General features: G+C 41.4%; 2 protein-coding genes across 2 annotated transcripts; one reads left to right on the top strand and one right to left on the bottom strand.

Moving 5' to 3' along the window:
* The first annotated feature begins 1,360 nt into the window (after positions 1-1,360).
* LOC117205975 (protein obstructor-E-like) lies at positions 1,361-6,170 on the top strand. Its single transcript, XM_033444860.1, has 5 exons — positions 1,361-1,645; positions 3,432-3,650; positions 4,477-4,744; positions 5,500-5,634; positions 5,757-6,170. Exons 1-5 carry the CDS (start codon positions 1,585-1,587, stop codon positions 5,770-5,772), a joined length of 699 nt encoding a protein of 232 aa, XP_033300751.1. The 5' UTR covers positions 1,361-1,584; the 3' UTR covers positions 5,773-6,170.
* On the bottom strand, positions 6,160-20,957 carry LOC117205974 (protein obstructor-E-like). The gene is made up of 3 exons (XM_033444859.1): positions 20,407-20,957; positions 8,942-9,352; positions 6,160-7,953 (listed from the first exon to the last, which is right to left on the bottom strand). Exons 1-3 carry the CDS (start codon positions 20,459-20,461, stop codon positions 7,643-7,645), a joined length of 777 nt encoding a protein of 258 aa, XP_033300750.1. The 5' UTR covers positions 20,462-20,957; the 3' UTR covers positions 6,160-7,642.
* Positions 20,958-22,210: the final 1,253 nt, after the last annotated feature.

Below are 22,210 nucleotides of genomic sequence, written 5' to 3'. Positions count from 1 at the left end.
TGGAAAGGATTTCTAACTCTACGATTCTACTTTACACGTGATTTTAATTTAACGCGCGGTAGAAGAGTTTAATTTAACGCGTTGGCTACTTGGCTGTTGTTGTTTCTCTTTAAGAACTCGTTTTGAAAATACGTATAAATTATCTGTAAAATTAGCTACGTAGTTCATTACGCTTCTACGTAGTTTTCTAAAGACAGATGTCAGTGATATTGGCAAATAACTTGCAGGGAACTAAAATATTATTTGATGTAAAAATATGTTTTTCCGTATTTCCGTGTTATTATTTTCTGCCATGGAAAAAAACGACGAAACTTCTTCTTCTGCTTTCCAAGATTATTTTTAATTATCGTTAATTAATTAACTGTTTCCTTGCAACTGCTGTGACACATTACAGGAATCGAGATAGCTGCAAGGGGTAGAGTTTGACATTACTTCCTTAACAAGTTCAGACTCGCGTGAAATTTATACATATTTTTCAATCACAGCATGAAAATGATTTAATACGTTACGTACATAAAATACACACACACAGTGTAATAAAGATGGTCGTTTTATTAACTTTTCGACTACTCGAAAATGATTATCTTCGACCATTGTACGCGTATCATTCTGTGTGATTGTTTCATTCATAACTGTAACAATGATTACCTAAATAATTACGAACGTAGTAATTGTCTAATATAATTACAGCTCACGTGTGTATAGCACGTGTACACTTATGTGTACTTATGTACATAAATTTGCATCGTCGTAAACACGAAAGTTGATGGAAATGTTAACGAGGAGGAAACGCTTAACCGCGTTATAAAACATCAGATAAGTAGCCGTTTTCCATGTAATCAAGATGCTAGACCGAGGTTTTTTGTTTTCCAAAATGTCAGTCCACTAACGCGAAACCTGGTTCTTCTTCTACGTTGCGCAATCGTTTCTACAAATTATTTTCTGCACCTACGATATTAACGTAATACGCAATTGGCGGTTACTCTTACATACGCTCAGTGTCGACGAAAAATTGGAAAAAGTTCTGCGCACTATGAAGAATACACGCTAATTGTCACGATGGTTACCGTTGATTCGCGTCGCTAAATTGTCTAGGACGGTTAAAATAAGATCAATTTTATGGACTAAAAGATGTTCGCCAACGTGAATGATTTGCTTCACAATGTCAGAGAAAAAGTGTGGAAATAGGACATAATACTTTGGAAAAATTAAATCTTATGGTACATTTCGATCTATCGCGGCTGCCAAAACAAAATATAGAAAATTCACAGTCATATGGCAGTGAATGCGTTACCTTTGGGACCGCATTTTCTCACGTTTCTCGCTTCGCTTCTTGCAAATTCCCTTTGGATTTTCGGATGAGACGTTCGATCGGCCGCTTGTCCGCTCGGCTACGCTCGGCTCGGTTCACCGAAGTCGCACGATCGCTCGAAGAAATCGACGCGGAGAACGATCGGTAGGGTGGGGTAACGAGAGAGCAAGTGTACCAAGCAAGTGAAGGGAGAAGCTCTCTGTTCCGAGGTCGATAACTAAGTGTCAGTAGTCAGAGTCGACCCGAGTGGAGGATCAGACCGAGCGACCACTATGACGATCGAACACCGGAGGAGCGTGACCTTTTTGGCCGTGGTGATTTTTCTCGCCTCCGGTAAGTTTTTCTTTTTCACCATCGTCGGTCAAATCGAACACCTCTGCTAAGATTCCTCACGGCGAAGTCTCCTCCTTCTCCTTCTTCTCCTTCTCCTTCTCGACCTGCGGATCATCGGCGACCAACGATGCGTCTAGAGAAGCGCATCGACCGTTCGGGTTGCATCCCAGCAGGCGTATTCGCGTCTGGTCTCGCTCGTTCCTCGAGTTACGACACTCGTGTCATACAATTTCAATAGCTTTCACCGTTGTCTCGGCGACCGCCTCCTCTCGCCATATGGTTACGTCGACGTGACCTATGATATAATGGCGGAGTCTGTCTAGCGGGTTTGCACGCCTTCCTCTCTATTATTCCGAAACGTATTCGCCATATCGTCGACCACGATCTAACCCGAGCTGCATTATTCATGCACGCGCCATTCGGATGGCACGTCGCCTCTTTCTACATCGCGTTCTTCCGTATTCCTCCGTGTCTTTTCTGTCGACGTGCTTTCCTCTTTGTCTTTCTTCCATATCACAGACACAACGAACGTATTACGTAGCCGGTATATTTGTTTTACCGCGCGAGGGAATTTCAAAGAGTTTCTCGATTCAATCGAAGAACCACGCTTTGGTAATTTACGATCGTAGATGGTACTCTTCTTACAGATCGTTTCGGCTCGAATATCCGCTGATATTTAAGACTCGGATGTTCGTTAAGTTCTCATCGGATTAGCATCGTTCGCCGTGCTTTTTTTCGGCATCTTATCGATGATCGATGCTACTTTCTATTTCTCTCGATAACGAATAACTCGTACTCGCGTGATTAATATCGCTAAAATATGCGGGTTTCTCTTTCTACCTCGAGCTGGTTTGTTCTTTGCCTTCAGCCTTCTCGTTCTTAGCCCGTCTCCTTTCTATCGTGAACGTCGCCGGTTACTAGAAATCTTTTTGCCAGCAATTAGCCTCGACTACCCGTAGTTTGCGGTTTTCTCGCAGTGTTCTTCCTGATTGTTTCTTCGTACAAAGAAGCGCCGACTTTCCATTCGCCGATGCACGAATATTTTTGTTTCGCGACACGCTTTGTTACTCGACCAGCAACTAGCCTCTTTTTTTTCGCTATTGCGTTTTGTCGTACTTCTTCTTTTCGCTTGATTGTCTATTCAAGATTCACCGTCTGTAACCTTGACTCGCTTTCTCTATCGTTTCGCTCGTTCAGAATGAGCATCTTAGTAGTAGTAAATGTTCTTTATATATTCTTTCAAGGTAACGCGTGCATTTCTTTTCTCTATCCTCCTCCTATTCCAATATCCGAGTTTGTTAGATCAGGCACGGACAATTTTTCTACTCAAAATGAGACGAAGCGGAACTTGTAAAGAAACTACGAAGAAGACGGCAACTTTGTCTAAAATCGCATAAGATTTTAGTCGCTTCGATTCGTAAGATTTCGACTAAATTTCGAATTGCAAATGACGACGGTTTAACAACCACCGAATCAAGAAAACATAAAACAATACGATCGTTTCCAGGTGTTTTACGACCTATCTCGTACTTTTCTTCTTCTTTATTGCTCCGATTAGTCGTTTTAGCTATTAAAATCTGCTTTTTTAGATTGTTCCTTATCTCGTAAATTTGTATCTTTCTAGTTTTTTTAAATGTCGCCATTCGTTATAATAGAACATGTTGACGTTACTTTTCGGAGAAAACCTTTGACTTTTTTCCTTCATCGATTTACTTCGTTCGTCTTTCCGAATATGATAATAATTTTTTCCATCGATAAATAACATTTTTTTCACTTCGATGTATAGTTGAAGCAGCTACCCTGTTGGGTGCGCCACCCTGTCCCAACCCTCATGGCGTCCACGCGTACGCTCACCCCGAGGACTGCAACGCATTCTTCCTCTGTACGAACGGCACCCTGACCCTCGAGTACTGCGAGAACGGATTACTTTTCGATGGCCATGGCGCCGTACACGACCATTGCAACTATCACTGGGCCGTCCACTGCGGAGAGCGCAAGGCTGACCGTAAGTATCTCGTTACGTTCTCAACAATTGCGACGATGTCGTAACGACACGCATATACGAGCTACGCGCGAAGGTTCTGTCTTTCTATCTGGATTTATTAACACCTTGTTTATAGCACGTCGTTAAATCGTAACGTTAATCCTGTTGCGATTCTTGAATTTTCATATCACAGCCTTGCTCTGATATGTCTACCCTCTTGGCGTATTAAAGCAGCACTAATTAAAAAGTAAGATAAAACTGAAGCAAGGAATCACGACGTATCAACGACGATTCTTTCGTATTTCGATCAAGCTTGAAACGTTTCAAGTGTTAGAAAGATACAGCGTGTCGAAATTGTCACGTTACGTCGAAGAATACGAACGATGCTTACGACCATACTGCGGACTTTCGCGAATTTATGGGAAATTTGAAGGTTCAAAAGTGGACAGACAACGCAAATACAAAGAATACAAGGAAATATGCAAGGTGTAACATCCGTTGCGATATCTCGTAGATGAAAGAAATTTCAGTTCAGGTCTTATCTTTTAAATTGTATTCCTGAAAATACGAATTCGCACAAATGTCTCTCTGCTTATTAAAAAACGAAGAATAAGAGGTCCGTGTTCGGCCTCTTTCGACCGATTTCGACCGTGTTCCTGGTAGTTTTCATTGCGCGTTGTTCCGTCGTTTCCTGAACATTCCAGTCTGCTTGAAGGCAGACTCGAAACGTTAGAACAAGACGCATCGCGTTACCAAGAAACACAACCGGAGTCCGAAGAATCACAGATACGTCGTTTAATAAACATCGTGAAAGTTCGAAATGTAAAAATCTGTGGGTCGTTTTCAGTCACTCCGCTCAGTAGCCCCGGCTGCGAATATCAATTCGGTCTCTATCCTGCCAGCGACCTGTGCAGCACCACTTACATCAAATGCGTCCACGGACATCCCGAGGAAGCGCACTGCGACGCAGGATTAGTATACGACGAGAAGAGTCACACTTGCGTCTGGCCCGATCAACTGTTGCCCTACTGCAATCCGGAGGAAATAGTCGGCTTCAAGTGCCCGCACAAAGTACCTTCGCACAGCGCTGCTGCCAAGTTCTGGCCTTACCCGAGGTAACTTGTTCCTACGAAACCATTGTTTTCGCAGTTGCCATTGTTTTCAACGATATATTATTTATAAACGCTTCGGAAATTTATTCGATGGGTATGCGATTGATATACATGGGCGTTCGATGAGCGACGAACAATGGCTGGATTATAAATGCACGATGTGCATTTATGCGAATCTGATCATCGAAGTTCGTACGCAAAATGCAGACTTTTTTGTTTGGCTCTATCGTCTGTCGTAGAGATGCTTTTCCACTTTTCGTTTTTGTAATTCGTTATTTATTTTGATAACGGGTCGTGATTAACAGGAGACTAAAATACCGACAAGTATTTAAAGGTAAATAAATGTTTGATTTTACACGGAATAAAAAGATATTAATACAAATAACGAAAAGTTTTCGGAGGTTTCTTTAAACTGCACCGTCGAAGGAGAATTTATCGATTAAATAAATTACCTACTGCAGGCTGAATCGTTCGTTTGAAAGCGAAAGAAGCCGATGTCCTTAAATAACCAGCGACCGCTGTTTTGTCCGACGCAGAAATTAAAAACCGGTCTCCCTATGCTTTCGAGAGGATAACTCGAAGGAACGCCCGTTGAGAGGCGACACGTGTTTTACGGTTATTCGGCGTTACCGTCATGTTAAGAAACCCAGTTTTCGTCGTTTCTCTTTCTTTTAATGGTACAGCAGCGAGATAAAGAGCAAGGAAGAAATGCGGTTAAATATTTGTAATCCTACTTATAGAGAATATTTGTTTCTCAGATTCCCTGTACCTGGGGACTGTGGCAGATTGATCACCTGCGTCGATGGCAATCCACGTTTGCTTACGTGCGGCGATGGAAAACTCTTCGATTCCGTGAGTCTGAGCTGTTTGGATCCTGACGAACTGCCTCATTGGTACGTTAGAGATTTCATCGTTTCGTTAACTTTTATTTTCATATTTTCGATGAAAGTGAGAATGAAAATTATGTAAAATATAATTTACCAAGAATTATAAGTAATTCGTCGGTTTGTTTCAGCGCCAATACCGTTTAAATTACACAGGGATGTCAGCATCGCTATTCGAATTCGCAAGAGTCTATCAACCGTTTTAGAACCTCGAAACCTGCAGCCTTCGCCGTTTATTCGAAGCAAAATATTCTACTTGATAAAAAAATAATCTAATCGCCCACCGAAAACGTTACGAAACAGTAAAATTAGCGAAACTATAACGCAAAGTATTGCATTATCGGTACAAAGTAGACGATATCGATAGATCTGTACAATTTCACAGATGTATAATAATTATAAAAAGCAAAGATAGATGTATCGATATTTCTAATTACCTTTAGTTAGAAAAATGTGTTTTAAAGGGAAAACAACTGCAAAACGACAGGGACAACGACGTGTACACTGAACATTGGAATAAAATGTGGACATGCGTACAAAAAATATACAACGTACACTTTATTTCAACGAGTCTATATCCGTACAATTGTGAACGTTTTAATAGATGCTTACGATTAAGGCGAGAAGGGAGAGGGGGGGAGGGGGGGGAGTGAGAATGGATAAAAGAGAATATTTACACTTTGACTGTAAAAATGACAGAGAACAGTGTGGTGATAGTTGCTTAACAACAATAATCAGGGGGTGTACAATCAAGATGTGTTCCATACGATTTACCTATATCCTTTTTAACTTAGACGTATGTGCGCAAAATAGTCGTCGACGAAACGACCATAATTAGAGAAACGAAAGAAGAAGAATGAGATATAAAGAGGAATATCTAGCACTTCTAATCAGAAGTAGTTACATACTTTCTAACGAAGCGGTGAATATACATAAAGAACTGAGTTCAACAACGCCGCTTGCGACCCCGCGCCATCTCTTCTGGATTCGAGTGCCGCGATACCGATCACAATATCGGTAAATTCACGTTTCCTGGCTTGCAATCCAGATTTCTGTACGTTTCGAAACTTTGGAATGAATTCTCGATCGCGCTTCTCGCGGACGATTGTCGTCCGATCGACGCTCTTGGACTGCATTCTCACGCGCGTAACGCGTAACGTATGAACATTTTGTAAAGGTTCCTGAGTCGCCTGGAACTCGGTTGGAACACGATTGCGCGTAACTGCAACGTGTTTAGCGCGTACGAATATTTGTATGACGTAGGAACGATGGAATGAGCGATTAGTGGGCTGAATTTCATGATCTAAAATTGATCTAAACGATCAAGGTATATGAAACAAAACCAACGAGAAGACGAGGGACCTAAAGATATTAATCGCTAGTTTTGAAATTGCTTTACAGTAGGATTTAGTACTTTGTCTTTCTTTTCACGAAGACACATTATTCTACAGGCTATATTTTACGAGCTACGTTTTAAATCGGGAACGAATATTTGCTCACAAACGATCTCTTTTTACAATTCTATCATCCTTGAACATTTAAGCTTCTCCTTTTTGTCTCGGTGTTATCGACATGTTTACGAAAGAAACTACGATCCAGCGATCTAGCCCGAAGTAATCAATTTCGACAGGCGCGATATTAAAAGAGATCTGGTTTCCTAGAGAATAAATAATAGAACGCGTTGTAAATACGAGGCAGATAGAAGACAAATCGAACGATAAAGCGATTAAACAGTCTTGTCCATTTCAAGCTTTGAGCAATCGATCCTCTTACTCTATCGTCTAAACCGTAGATCGCCTAAGTACACGAAGTTGACGAAATAATACGCGAAGTACGTAAAATAATATCGAACCAAACGATACCGATCGCTCAACGATTCTCCATGATTTTTCCTTTGTACGGTAATTTGCAAAAATCGGCTCGTTTTAGACGAAACCTGAAACCGTCCTACGTTACACGTTCCACGCGCATAGACGCAGTCCAAGATCTTACGATTTATCGAAAAGCGTTGAACAATTTAATTTCTGGGGCGAGCTCGAAGTGGAATCGGCAGTGCGCCGGCTGGCAATGGCGGAACACCCGGTGGAAGGTTTTCCTCCTCCGGTTCTTGTTCGTTTCGTCCTTCAGGGAGGTCGCCCTCGAGGTTGGGTGGCGTCGTGGGTACGTCGCAGTCTTCGGTGGGTGGAACCACGCACCTGAGCGACCTTCGATCGAACACCAGCATGGCCGGACATCTCTGTAGCCGTGGATATCCTCCTTGACATTGCCAATAACGGTTGCAGGATTTGCCCAGCGGAACGTTTCCGTTCGCGTCGTCGTTGCACAGAGCTGTTGGAGATTCGATTACGCGTTATAGAATATGCCAGTGTAAAAGACGAGGTCGTTAGGAAACACGGATAAGCGTTAGTATCTTGATACTCTAGCATCTAGCAGAGTAATTTAAACTTGGAATGCCGTAGAAAAGCTATGTACTTAGAAACCGAGGATTTCGGAATTTTAGCGGACGACGATCTCCAATTCGTTTGGTTATGTAATTTTATGTAACATGTACGTGCGTCGTTCGAACATTTTCGATTAATATTTTGTAATATTAATATTCTGTAGTTTCTATACACAGGAGCGTGGTTGTACAGTGTCGACTAGAGGTATTAGGACATCTGACGATACGTAGTAAACATTCTTTAATCGCGATATTTTATGGGAAATCTGTTGCTTCGTTCGTATCGCGCGCGTTTCGCAATGTAAAATACCCATAGAAGCAGAAATTTCTTTGAACGAACGAGTGGGTGTCTTAATAGCTATCGTCTGCAACGTAGGATCGATAAGGATGAAGGATGAAGTAAATCTGTAAATTCATATTGCAAGCAGTTTCGGCCGCGATCGGTACTTTTACAAGTTCGCCGCGATGAATGAGACCTCTTGTTCGTCAACTTGTCAGGCTCCTCGGTTACCGTCGAGACGAGACGATACGACGCGTGGGGCAGACGAAGGTGCGACGAGAGCTCGCTTCGAATGCTAATTAACGACTCACCTTTTTTTCCCGGCGGAGGCCACTGACATCGAACGTAGACTACACGAGGCGAAGAGAGAAAAAGAACCACGGGCGCCGCATACCCACACGCGCGTAGACTCTTACATGGTCGCTTTCGAAAGTGAGAATGATCGCGAACGTCGCCTCTGGCAAAATGTTACGCGTTTTGCGAAAGAGGGAACGGATGTCAAAGAAGCAAAGATAGAGGGGAAGACGTGGTGTAATAAAATGGAATAATTTGCCGGAGATTTTTCGACCAGCAGCGAAAACCTTCCATCTACTCACGATGTTTCTGACATCCTTCGACGTTCTCCGGCCAATCGCAGGATCTGGCCCTCTCGTTGTACAAAAGTCCACCGATGCACAGCTGTTCCGTGGCCGTGCCATTCCAGCAAGTCCAGTAACGAGTGCAAGATGTCTCGTGGCCGAAAATACCGTAGAGCCAGTCACAGTGATCAGCCGGGATCGGTGGATTCGCCTGACGTTTTCCGTCGCAATAGTTCGCTCTCCAGGGGTAATCGCAACCCTCGGTCACGCCACGGTGCTTTCCAGCGAATACGAGGCCGTTTGGACAGTCGAATAATTCTGGGCGACCATTGACGCACTCCCAGTAGCGATCACAGTATTCTATGTCGCCGACGACTCTGGATTTTGTTTGACAAGGGTCTTCTTGCTGTTGCTTCTGAGCACGCGATACTGTAACGCACAAAAATATGAGTAAAACGTGTTTTAGAAATAAAGCTGTACGTCAAATTAATCGTAGGTGAGATAGAAGGACGAAGGATGGAAAAGATAGTTTAGGATATCACGAGAATTAGCATTCGATAAAAATGGGAACTACGACGATCTAAATATCAAATTCGTTACACAGATTTCCTTCATCCGTCGAGATAAATCTTCGAACAAAGTACTCTTTCGTTCTTTCGGAACGTATCATTCCCATTCACGAGTCGTTCGTAGGTGCGCGACATGGAGGAAGAAATCTGTAATTCGAAGAGGATGACAACTGTTAGCTGCTAATGAATACCAATTACGAAACGCTTGGCGGCGGATCGCTCAGCCTCGATCCATTATCGACGGTTAACATACAGTACTAAAGTACTAAAGCAATAAGTACCAAAGTACTAAAGTACTGAAAGTACTATTAGTACTAGAAGCACTGAAGTACTATTAAAGTACTAAAATACTCGAAGTATTAAAGTACTATCAAAGTACTAAAGTACTTGAAGTTCTGGAGTACTTGAAGTTGAAGTTGAAGTTGAAGTTGAAGTTGAAGTTGAAGTTGAAGTTGAAGTTGAAGTTGAAGTTGAAGTTGAAGTTGAAGTTGAAGTTGAAGTTGAAGTTGACTAAAGTACTCGAAGTTCTGGAGTATTAAAGTACTTGAAGTTCCAAGGTACTTGAAGTACTTGAAGTTCTATAGTACTACTAAAAGTACTAATAAAGTACTGGAAGTACTGAAATACTAAAGTACTAATAAGGTACGACAGTTGCTGCATGGTTTTTCAAGGGAGCAGGAAATTATGCGTCATTTCCATTGGGAAGGCCGTACGTCTCGCAACTTAATATCCAGCTGCACGACAACATCTTTTCGTGATCTCTTCTTTCGATCGAGGAACACGTTCCCGTCGACCATGAGGCATAGTAACACGATTTCTTGGCCGATCCGATCGAACGTTTCTGACTCATCGTTCGTTGGCACATCGATCTCGCAGAACGAGTCACGATCCTAGTTTTTGTCTTGAAATAAACATTTCCAAAAAGAAAGAAATACGACCGTGTAAACCGTGAGAAATTTGGCGTTCGAACTCTACTGGAATTCGTAATTAGAGTTAAGAGAAAAAGAAGATTTTGATCGAAAGGTGTTATACAATTTTGAAACAGAAGTTACTTTTAGCGAATTATAATCTTATTGTCTCATACTTGTCTTTCATACAACTTTCCTGTTACCCTTTGAGAAACTTTCTCTTCTATTTATTATCTGTAATGGCTCGGGATAGCTTTCATCGAAAGCTTTCATTTCAGTATCATCAGATACGTTCTCTAGTTATCACGATACGCTTCAAGCGTAATTTTTAGTCGATAGAATAGATCGGAATGCATTTTATTCGACGAAGAATTAAATAAATCGAAATCTCATTTTCTTATTATGCAATTAAAATTATTTCATGCTGGTAATTCACGATAGTTAAGCTTCGACGGTCCGAAGCTCTTCTCATACTTGTTTCAATAAAGATACGACATCGTAATGTAGCTGGTACCCGCTGATTATTCTGCCATTATGCCGCGGCAGTCGTTTTTCAATCGCTGGCATCACAATGCGATTATTATATTGTTATTTTATCGCGCCATACGAATTTTTTCATCAGAAGATAAATCTATGCAAGGCAAGCGTTGCAGAACACAATCCTCTGTGTGATATTTTCTTAGATGCCCACTGTGCTTGGAAAGGTGTTAACGTTTGTTGCAAGCGCTATGGGCAATCGTGTGAAAATTGCGATACAAACAGTCTGAGTCCGAGGTATACCTACTTACTCGTTTCCTTTTTCACGCCATTATATACAAGGTGTTAAAACTATTCCTGTCAATTTCTACTTGTCTTCGCTTAAAAGAAATACGCGTATAATTTATTCGCAATATTTATCAATTTCTCTTACGTTTTGTCGAACTTTTCTTCACTAACCGGTCACTAGGATCGATCATTATTAAACGAAGCGTGTTCGCAGAGCAGTAGCTCCTGACTGCAAAAATAATCGAGTTTCTCCTTCTCTGACTCGTTTTGCCAACGGTTACAATACGTAAATACGTAACGTATTATAAAGAAACTTTCCAGGTATAAAATAGTCACGTAAGCGTATGCATCGTTGCCATATTCCGAGGCTTTTCTAACGAAACTTCAAGTAAAACTCATCTTAACGACGCGTGCGAACCGCGTAAGAAGCGATAGGAAAATTCGTGTCATAGTTGGCGGATTGATGCACACGTTGCCAACATCCTCTGCCATCATCCTGGTTGCCAACAACCAAATAAATCGTGTGAATACGAATACGTGAATACTATTACTCAAATACAAGATCAATCAATCAAGATTAATACAAAAACGTTAGCTCGGAGAATTTTTCAGCGCATTCACTTCCAGTCTCGAAAGGTGAGTAAAACAATATAAGGTACAAAGTTACAAAACTTACGTACACCTGTTACATCTACGCGAAATCATAAAAATAGTAAGATGTCTTTCTCTCTCTCTTTCTCTCTCTCTTTCTCTTTGACGTTCAAAAAATTAAAGATCCGATGCAATCCTATCCCAAAGATTTCTACGAATCAAATATTTCAATTTCTTAATTTCCTCTTGGAAATACGCTTACAGTAATTATACCGATACGTGAGTACAAACTAATATTGCGACAAAATGTGTTTTCAGTTTCTTTGCTAAGTCAGATACATTTGCTAAGTTTGACTTTTGTACGCAGACTTTTACGACCGATTGTATATACTGTACGTATTTCTCGGTAAGCTAACGTTGCGACAAGACGATTGAAACCACCCAAACGAAGCGCGCCGTTCCAATGAACCAGAGTCGTGAAATTAATTTACATCCCAAGTGAAGTTGCTGGTGCCACGATGGAACAGTTGGACCGGCGCAATCGCTTAACCACAGGAGGTTACACGTAGCGGTCGTAATATCTCGGTTAATGGGCGCATTTCGGTGTCCGAGACCAGGTAGAAAAGCGAATACATACATAGCAAAGTAAGGTGGGAAGGCAGCTCGTAGCTCGCTCCCAAGAGAGCATGGTCCGGGCACGAGTGAAAGTGTCTAGCCTTGACTTGCAACCTTCATCCCGCCCCTTTCCTCTACCCTGTCCTCCACAAAATCGAACATTCGATTCATCGACTTCTACTCTAATGTCGTTCTCATCCTTCATCGAACATCGCGATTAATAAACCGAGAAAAGAATTAAACACGTGAAAGAAACTGGCAAGGCAGAAGTTGTTCGGTGACTTTCTCGAGTCCAGAAGCGAGCACCGAAATTTCGTTCTACATAAAACTTGCTTAAAAAACGATCGTACAAGTCCGATACGATATTTTCTCTTCTCGAAAAGAAATCATTGGCCTTTAAAACATCTTACGATGCTGGAAATGCTGGTATTACGAAGATTTGGAGAGTTTAAGGGACTAAGGAGTAGGTATAGATACAGTTACAGGGATTGGAAAAAGCATTTGCAGATACTTTTATTTTACAATGAAACATTCTTCTCGTCAGGTTCTACGTTTCAGCTTCGTATTCAGTTTCATGCCAAATCTTGGTACTCGAAAAGAAATTGCTACTAAATGATAGGAAATATATTAGGTTGTCCGAAAAGTTTCTTACGTTTTATGAGGAGATAATAGACGCACGATGTTTTTTGTTTTATATTATTTTGTCGAATTACGTACGATCCATTTCGTTCTGTCGAGATAAACATCGCGACATTTCACAGACTCGGTTTCACGTTTGTACGAAGGTGCATTGTTGTAAAAAACACGTTTGCGAAGGAAAGACACTTTCCGGACAACCTAATACTTGGACCGAATGATGAATCGGATTATAAAGGTGCAAATACTTTTCCATAATCAGTGTACAAAATTTTATACGGACGATGTTTCAACGAAAATATGAAATTCGTCAGACAGCAAAATCCTCGATCTGAAAACACCAAAATAACGGAGAAACCAAAATGTGAAAATGTCTCCATGTAGCGTTGTAACTAAACTAATTCTCGTCTTTTACCTTCGTTTCGTCTTCATTTCGATCCGCTTGATTTAGACGGACAATTAAAAAGCAACGTCTGTTTCTTTTTTTCGCGATGTGGAAGGAACGGAGGAAGAACGAAACGATGCGGCGTTTGGAATAAAATTTCGATAATAGGCCCGATTATGATAATGGATTAGAGGATACGCTTAAACCAGTTTCAGGATGCAGAAATGGAACGATCGAATTTGGAGACTGTTCTAGAACGGTCACTTGAATGTCAAGGATACACGCGCGGCTGCAAGGCACGGAAGAAAATGATTCATCTAGCATTTTGTTATGGACCACGAATTACGACGCAGGCAGGGAATTTCCAGGTGTTTTAAAATATCAGGCCGCTTGAAGCGATATTTATGGCTCCTTCCTGTTCCACCCTACACTCACGCTTCGTACATCAGAATTAAATCTCAAAAAGGACGAGATGATACATTTTTCTAGTGATAAATATTCGTCCCGTGGCTCGGTAAATTTTCTATTAATTTCGTAGTAACTGAAAGAGTAACTCGTATGACAGAGATTGCACGGCCGAGGAAAAGCGAGCGCGCAGCGCACCTTCGAGTATCCTGCGCGCCTTTCCAAATGGAACGCTTCGCCGCCATTCGGGCGTCTAGAATACTCTATCGAGTCTAGAATGCTCTGGAACAGTGGTTCTTAACGCTTTAAACGCGTCTGTCGTCAATAGCGACGACGAAACGAGAATTTGGTGAAACACAGCCAAACCTCGTCAATGAGCGACGTCATGCGTGGAAAGTTATATCGCATTTAGCTTTGTTTAGCCTTGTTTCTTCGCGTTTCTTCTAAGAATCACGCGTAAAGAATCGATCTTTCGTTTACCACGGATCTCCTTTAAATAATTGTCTGCCGCCATGGATGCCCGATACTTAATTGAAAATTCAAATCCGTGACGTGTCTCGAATATGTATATTTAAAACGTCGAGAAAAGAGATCTAACATAAATAAATAAATACACATACTTTTGTCAAATATCTTTTATTCGAATAATAAGATATACGTCGGCGGACCGCAGATTAAGAACCGCTGTTCTGGACGATTATGTCGAATGTTGTTGCCTGCGAGTACAATAGAGCGCAAACAATGCACCGTGCTAGAAGAATCGAGTCGCCACCGACGAGAAATGAGTTTTCATGCCAGAAATCATTAGCGTTCCAGCATCTACGCGTGGCTCTTAGCATGGTCGAAAATCTTCAGGATTTGGTCGAGAAACGAAGCGAAGAACGATAGAAGGAACGAGAAAAAGTACTTAAAAATAAATATTTGATCGAGATTATAAAATCTGACGAGATTATAATTTACCTCGAACGTTGCATACGATTTTCTAAAATAGCGAGAATTTGGAAAAATTTGTCGAGACTATATAATTTCTAATTTTGATGAGTTTAACATCTTATCGTTAGCCACAAGTTAACGTAAATAGCAGATACGTAAAAATTATTAGCAAAAACGTTCTACAGAGAAACGCTAAGATACAGTCGCCTGTTGACTTTGTAGGTGGACACATCCCTGGTTAGGCAGCCTGGTTATGTAACAGAGACTCTTATTAGTGTCGTGGAACCGAGATACTTTCCCTTCCTTTACGACTCCTTGTAAAGAAGTAAGTGGTCGCAGTAGGCCGCTAGTTTGCGTTTAACTATAAGAATCGAAGTCAACGTACAACTGTGAAACTCCTAATTGTTTACATTCCATAGATAACACGTGCGATCTTCTATGGCCTGTTCTTATGGACTACGAACCTCCTCTCCCATTTAGCTATCTTCTTTTTTAACGTTCCACTTTCGTAGCTGTTTCATAGTCGCTTTCTACAGTCGAAAATGCATCCATAAATTTTATACTTGTTCGTCGCTCTTAATACGTATTATATGTGCCGATGGTTATGAAAGTGGTCTAAGTCATATACATATTTTTGCCAGATATTTTTCAAGTTTCGCGTTTAACGCACGAGCTGAACTGCGTTTAACGACGCAACAACCGACTCTCGCGATCTAACGGTTTCCACTACTTCGCGAACACGATTTCAGATTCTTGTAGCGTTAATAGGTTCAACGCAAAATAAACGATAAAACCATTTTTCTTTTTTTAGATTCTTCGTTCAGGCCACTTTCATAATCATCGACGCATATATCAAGAACGTTTATGGTCGAGCTTTCTTTACTTTTCACTCTCGATCTACTATGTAGACGAGGATCGATTAACGCTTTGCGGATTGGAGCCGCGATTTCGCGTCTTTCATTTCCCACCTGTTGGCGACGAGAGACGCGAATTCGCCTATTACATACGTCATACGGTATTCTATAAAAATGTTAACTACCGTTAAATAAAACAGTAAGAAAGGCAATGAATGCTATAAATGGAGTGTTATGAATAATACGAAACCGCTATCGATATATTAGATAGATTTTTCAAGAATTTAATAAAATAATAAATTTTGCTCTTCATCGGAGAAATTGTTTTCAAGCATATCATGCTAGAAAACGTTATCAGAGGTATCTTTAAATATGCTCGTTGATTTTAATAGAATGTTACATTTGTCAAATGCTGCTCGGCAAGTTCGTTTCGATATTAAACCCTCTGGTCGACGTAAAAATTATATCGAGAAGTTTTTCGCGGAAAACCATGCGAGGTTCTGGGATGCTGGAATATTCAAGTTGCGTGAAACAAAATTCGCACCTACATAATTCGATAAACGTACGATCGAATCGAAATGTAAATGGCTCGAAAAATATGCGGCAATTCAGGCAATGTCGTCGGATCATACGGTCCTCGAAGTGTTCGAACGGTTGTCGAGATAAACCAAACACGTCGAGTTGCAAGGTGTCGTCTCGTGTTCGTCGAGAAACGGCGCAGTATTAGTCATGCGTAACTGTTTTAACATATGCACGTCCGTGACTAACAGTAAACGCAAAGGCAACATCGGTCTATGCATCGTGCGAGATATTCAAAGAGAAAGGTCTGTCTGTACTCTTTTTCATGCGAATTCTCTAAATCGATGCACGGACCGTAAGCTTGATGTACGCGCTTATATACTTTCCCAGTAAGTACCCCATTACTCCTACCGAAATCGACTTTCCACCGATTAGAAAACCATATTTCTTTACCCAGAAAACCGTGTTTTAAATCCATTCCAGCGTGTTCAAAGGCGAATCGACGAGATTCCGTCTACGCTTCGATTTTTTTCCCTCCCATGCTCGCGCATATCTTCAAGCAAGGACAGGCTAACCGGTAGATGAAAAATCGAACAGGTTTGGTTAGGCGGAAAATTCTGGCGCATACCGAACCAGTACGACTGGACAGACAGCAAACTCTACAGAAAGAGTAAATGTCGCTACTGGACGTTTCACCGTGTTTCTTCCTGATCGTGGAAATAAACGAACATCGACGGCCTTCCCGTGACCGGTAAAGAGTTACACGCGAGCAAATGGTCGTAGTCGCGATAGTCACGGGGCCCCACCTTTTCACGTTCCTTCCGTAAAGTGCAACGTTCCACGTGAAAAGTCAACTCGCGTAATAAGCGTTCCACGATCCGTACACCGTTTACGAGATACGAGCCACTTCCCTTTTCTTCTTCTTCGTCCGTGGCACGCCTTTTTCTTTGTCTTTTCCTCGCCCCTTTTCCCTTCGTGTCGAGTATTTCGTATTATTCGCTCGATGGATACGTTTCGAAGAGATCGCTTTCTTCGGGTACAGTTTTTATCAGATTGGTGTTTAACGCGATCATCGTCAAAGGGAATTAATCCGTTTGGCCGAATTTTTGAAACGTTAAATGACTTTTTTCTTTCCGTAATTCCTTTGCTTTCACCTTTTTTCCATCGTACAACTCTTTAAAGGAATACCAGCCGACCAATAGACTGCCGACGTTTATGTAAATTATGAATTGTACGAGTACAGGAAAAGAGATAGAACGTAAGCAGAGATTTCTCTTACTCGTCGAATATTACGAGTGTCATACTTTGCATATTTTCGTTCGTGTCGCATCCACTATGTCTATTTTTCTATCGGTAGAATTCATGTTTACCGATATTCCTCGACAAATTTGTCGGCGTTGTTTGTACGTAAAAATATGTAAAAACGTATGGAATGTGTGTGATTAATGTCACGCGTATTAGCCGTTTCGCTACAACGATTTTTCCAGTCTTTTTCTGGCTTGCTTCCAAGCAGCCTCCTTTTACTTCTTTTCCACCCGTATAATTTGCTTCTTTTTCCTCGTCTCGAGGTTACGTTGCTCGAACGACGTTTCTCCTTTTCGTTTCACAGTTTTCCCACTAATCAACCGAATAATAGCAGTTTTTTCTTCAGATTGTGTTAAAGCTTCCGGGTCCAGGCAACCATATCGCGAACGTATAGAACGACGTATTCGCGCTTAGTTCCCGAGAAAATACGCAGGTGGACGGTTCTATTATTCGAGAATTCTTGTCCTGGCATTCCAGTCGGCCGCAAAGGAAGTGATAGCGGAAATCGTCCGGAATGAATAAATAATTAGACCGTTGTTCGGCTGGAAAATAATTTCTATAATAAAATTGTACGCCACGATAGAAAGTCGAGGCTCTTACGTAAAGAGTCGTTGTGAATCGAAGAGAGATCGATACGAGATTAACCCCCTGGAGATGCGTGGCCTCGTTAGATCTCGGATTAAAACTATTTTGGCTTTGCCACGCATAATAGAGCGAGCCTATTTTGATTTTATAATAATCGAACCGTAGCGACCAGCACCGTCTACGTTATCATTTTTCCATAAATAATCCTTTATTTATTAATATTTCGTCGCAGACCGAGATTAGTCGTCGGAAATCGATATAATTATTGGTCAAGTGATCCTTGTCCGTAAAATCACAGGTTTTAAATTAATCTTTGATAAATGGCAATGATACGAAGTCACGAATGTTCTTATATTCTAGAAGTACGTCTCAACGCTGTACGCGACAAAATTTTAACGAAACGTTGTAGGTTCGCGGATTAATCTCCTAAACCCCAGGCGGAGTTTAAAACTGCATCGATAAGAAGGAGAGAGATTTTAGATTTTGAAACGCGTCGTTCGAGAATGAAAACAACGACGAAGATGATGAATGGTATGAAAATGAAACGAAAGTTTCTATTCACGGTATGTACGTTTCATAGAAAGTAATCTGATGCTAATAGAAACTTATTTGAACGATAATATTTGAGAAAACGATGCATCGTTTTCATCGTATGCCAAAGTTGTACTCGCGCATGTTTATTCCATTAGAAGAATCGTGTTACGTAGGGAAATCGTAATCGAAGAGTGGTATTTTTGGCATCAGGTGAAAGCATCGAAAGGTGTTTGACAATTACGCGTTCAAATAGTGATCAGGTGTTTATTTAGGAAGAATTATGAAACAGGAAGTACTTTTACCCGTGTTTCGCAACTAAAGAGACTAGATACGCGAGTGACATTTTGCTACTTCATACGCGAAGTCTCTCATTCCTAAGCTTATCGACATCGTCGCTTCATTATCATTACAACGATTATCTTTTACGATTGTTAAAACGATGAAAGAATATTTATTCGTCTGATCGTCGATACGTTGATACCGTTTGATCGTGGTAGAAGTTTTAAACGAGAGATTAATCGGTCGCTTTGCGATCTACAGATGCAAAATATTCGAAAGAGATAAAAAGGAGAGAGAGAGAGAAAGAGAGTATGTGTGTGTGTGTGTGTGTGTGTAATCTGTCGGCTGAGCTACTTTCATATTTTCACTCCCGAGACACGGGAGAAAGTTCTCAAGATGTGTGAAACCCGATGAACGCTCGTCATTGTCTTACGAAGGCCCGTGTAATAATTATTAGAAGAGGGGCACTTCTCAGAGTTACGAATACCATATTAAATGATAACGGATATTGTGCAACAAAATAGGGTTAAAGCATAGAAGAACCGACAATCCAGAGAAACAGCAATTAGTTGGACACGGTCGTGAGTTAACCAACGTTATTTCACAATCCTCTTCGAGGTTTGACAAATGACAATAGAAAATGACAAATGCGATTCTGTATTTCTTCTAACGCAATTTTCCTTTTTTCTCTTTCGTATAAAATTTGCCCATCTTTTATCAAATTTCGTCAACGAGCTTAACGAGAACTCGTTAAGTTTCGATGTCGAGCAAATTTTCTCACGAAGAAGACAATCGGCGATTCGATGTACGGTAACGAACAAGTTAATCGCCACACGCTATCAATTAATTGCAGCTCGATTAATTGCCACTCGTTTCTACGCGAACTTAACGCGAAAGCGAGACGTGCTCGATGCACGGCGATTACCAAAGGGATATTTAATCGAATCGCCGTTGATTTCGACGGAGAAGATGGACGAGGTGACGCGGTGTTAGACATCGCCATTAAGCGCGAGAGCAATCGGAAGAATCGTTGCCGCGAAAGTAGGCCGATGCGCACACTTTTTAGATCCAGCGGCCGCGAGAAACGCGCTCGTCTGATCACAGAAAGTCCGTTTTCACTTGCACTCGCGGCCTGTATTCGCGCTCGAGCTACCACTACCGTTTAATCGATTGATAAAAAATCGACGAACCCCTACAACCCGGCAGCTCTTTTTACCCATATTAGCACGTGATAATGGAACATCGAGCGACCGGCAAGACGAATGTAAACAGCACTCAAAGCGTTTATCGCGTGGATATTGTTCACGACGCGGTGAGTCGCGTTCGCCGTACGGACAGTAAAGTCACTTAATTTATACGGACTCTTCCTTTCTCTCCCTTTAACGACGCGATAAAACAAAATCGTGGTTAACGTCTACGGTTACATCCTCGGGGAAGACAACGTGGGAAGAAGACAATAAGAAAGAAGAGACCAGTAGGCGCAACGGTACGGGACGGAAGATGCAGGAGGAACGTGGACGAAGGAGGAGAATGAAGCAGAAGAAGAAGAAGAAGGAGAAGAGTAAAAAAAGTAAAACGAAATGTAAATATAGGGACTCACCGTGCGCAGCCAGGAACAGCAAAAATAACGAGAGAATCTGCGACGACGATACCATTGTGACTCGTAGCGTGTTCGGCCTTGGGAAAGACCAATTCGATTAACTCGAATCTACTGGAATTTCAATCCGGCGACTGGAACCATCCAAAGGTGGGGCTAGAAGCGTGAAGTGATTCTTATGGGAACCGAAGAAGCTCGGCTGATGAGTTTTCGTGTCGAGACTGGTCACTGGGAGAGGCGTTTGGCTTCGTGTCTTATATGAGCTCCCCACTCTTCCGGTAGGTCCGATCTCTGCGGCATAGGAAGGCCTCCCTGGAGAACACACCTGGTTTCTTCTATCGAGAACTCCGTCGCGCACTCGGTATCCTCTCGATCGATGATACTTCGGGATAGATCGTTCGGATTATCGGAAATCAAAACGTCGTGTCGTTGATCACTCTGATCGCGGTGAGAACGTTGTCCTTCGTGCCGCTTTTTGCTTGCGCGGCATTTCATCGGGACGATGAAGTTGGATAGCATCGGGTAAAATTATTGCGGTAATTAGAATAAATACAGAGTTATTTACGGAATTAATTTATGGAATTATTAATGGAATTGCGAGACTAGTTTCTCTATTCGATTCGAGAAAAAACCTCACGTTATCGAACGAAAGATATTTTCCTATACTTTTTACGAAATTATTGAATACATTAATATTATATCTTCGATAAGTTTGCGTTTCATTAGGGGAGACTCAAGACGTTGTTAAACGAAACAAGTCACATATTTTTTCTCTACGTTTCTATCTTTGCTTGATGCTGACATCCGCTCGAAATAGATAGAAATTAAATTTATTTGTGTAAATTTAGATTTACGATATGGTATTATACGTCAATAGAATTATATGGATGCCATGCACATGTACGCAACTTCCAAGTCACATACCGTTACAAAAGATGAAAACAAATACATAACCTTGCGCTGATTTCGAAAGAAACCAATGATTCATACCTGAATTATAAAACGTATTAGACAGTATTAAATCAACTAATGGATGAATGAAACGAAATCCGCATTCGAACCAACGACCCTGAATATCAATTCCGTTTTACGTTTTGATTTCCCGCGATTAGTACGATCGGTTCGTACGCAGCTGAAATCGGACGCAGATCTCTCATTTCGATTCTATTGTCCGTGATTTAGCAACGAAGTAATTGAATTTATCGAGCGATTCTTCACGCTCGGATGCTTCGCTACGACGTTGAGTAAATTGCAAATTCGCTCTATCATACACGATCGTGTTTCACTCCAGTTTTCTTTTCCTTTTCGCGACTAAACACGCAGAAATTCTTCCTGCTTTCTATGCCATCCGCCACAACAATTTTCTCATCGCGACGCTCCCACACCATCCGTCCATCTAACGGAAAAATTGATTCGATTAAACACGAGTACATAGATCGATCTTACGAAACACGCTGTATCCTCGATCCTTCGAGGAACTTGCACCATTTAGAATTCCTTGAATCCTGTCCGATTTCAAAATATAAACATCGCAAGCGTATCATCGTACGATATGTCATCGAAGAGTTCCCATTTCCTCTACCTCGAGATCTCACCGAGATTTAACGATTTTGTTGCTAGAAAATCGAACAATACCAAGTCAAATATCTCTGTAATAGCAGGGACGGAGAGATCGCGAAGGATCTACGGTATAAGAACGAAGAAGGCATTCACCGAGCGGATATCGAGATGATCTTCGATCTAATATCTTCCAGATTGGTCGTTATGCAAGATTAAAAGCGGTTTATAGCGGCAGCTAACGAAACAG

The sequence above is a fragment of the Bombus bifarius genome, unplaced genomic scaffold (assembly GCF_011952205.1).
Source record: "Bombus bifarius isolate JDL3187 unplaced genomic scaffold, Bbif_JDL3187 scf7180000007996, whole genome shotgun sequence".
NCBI lineage: Eukaryota > Metazoa > Arthropoda > Insecta > Hymenoptera > Apidae > Bombus > Bombus bifarius.
The sequence above is the reverse complement of the archived record's forward strand: the minus strand, read 5'-3'. Positions and strand labels throughout refer to the sequence as shown.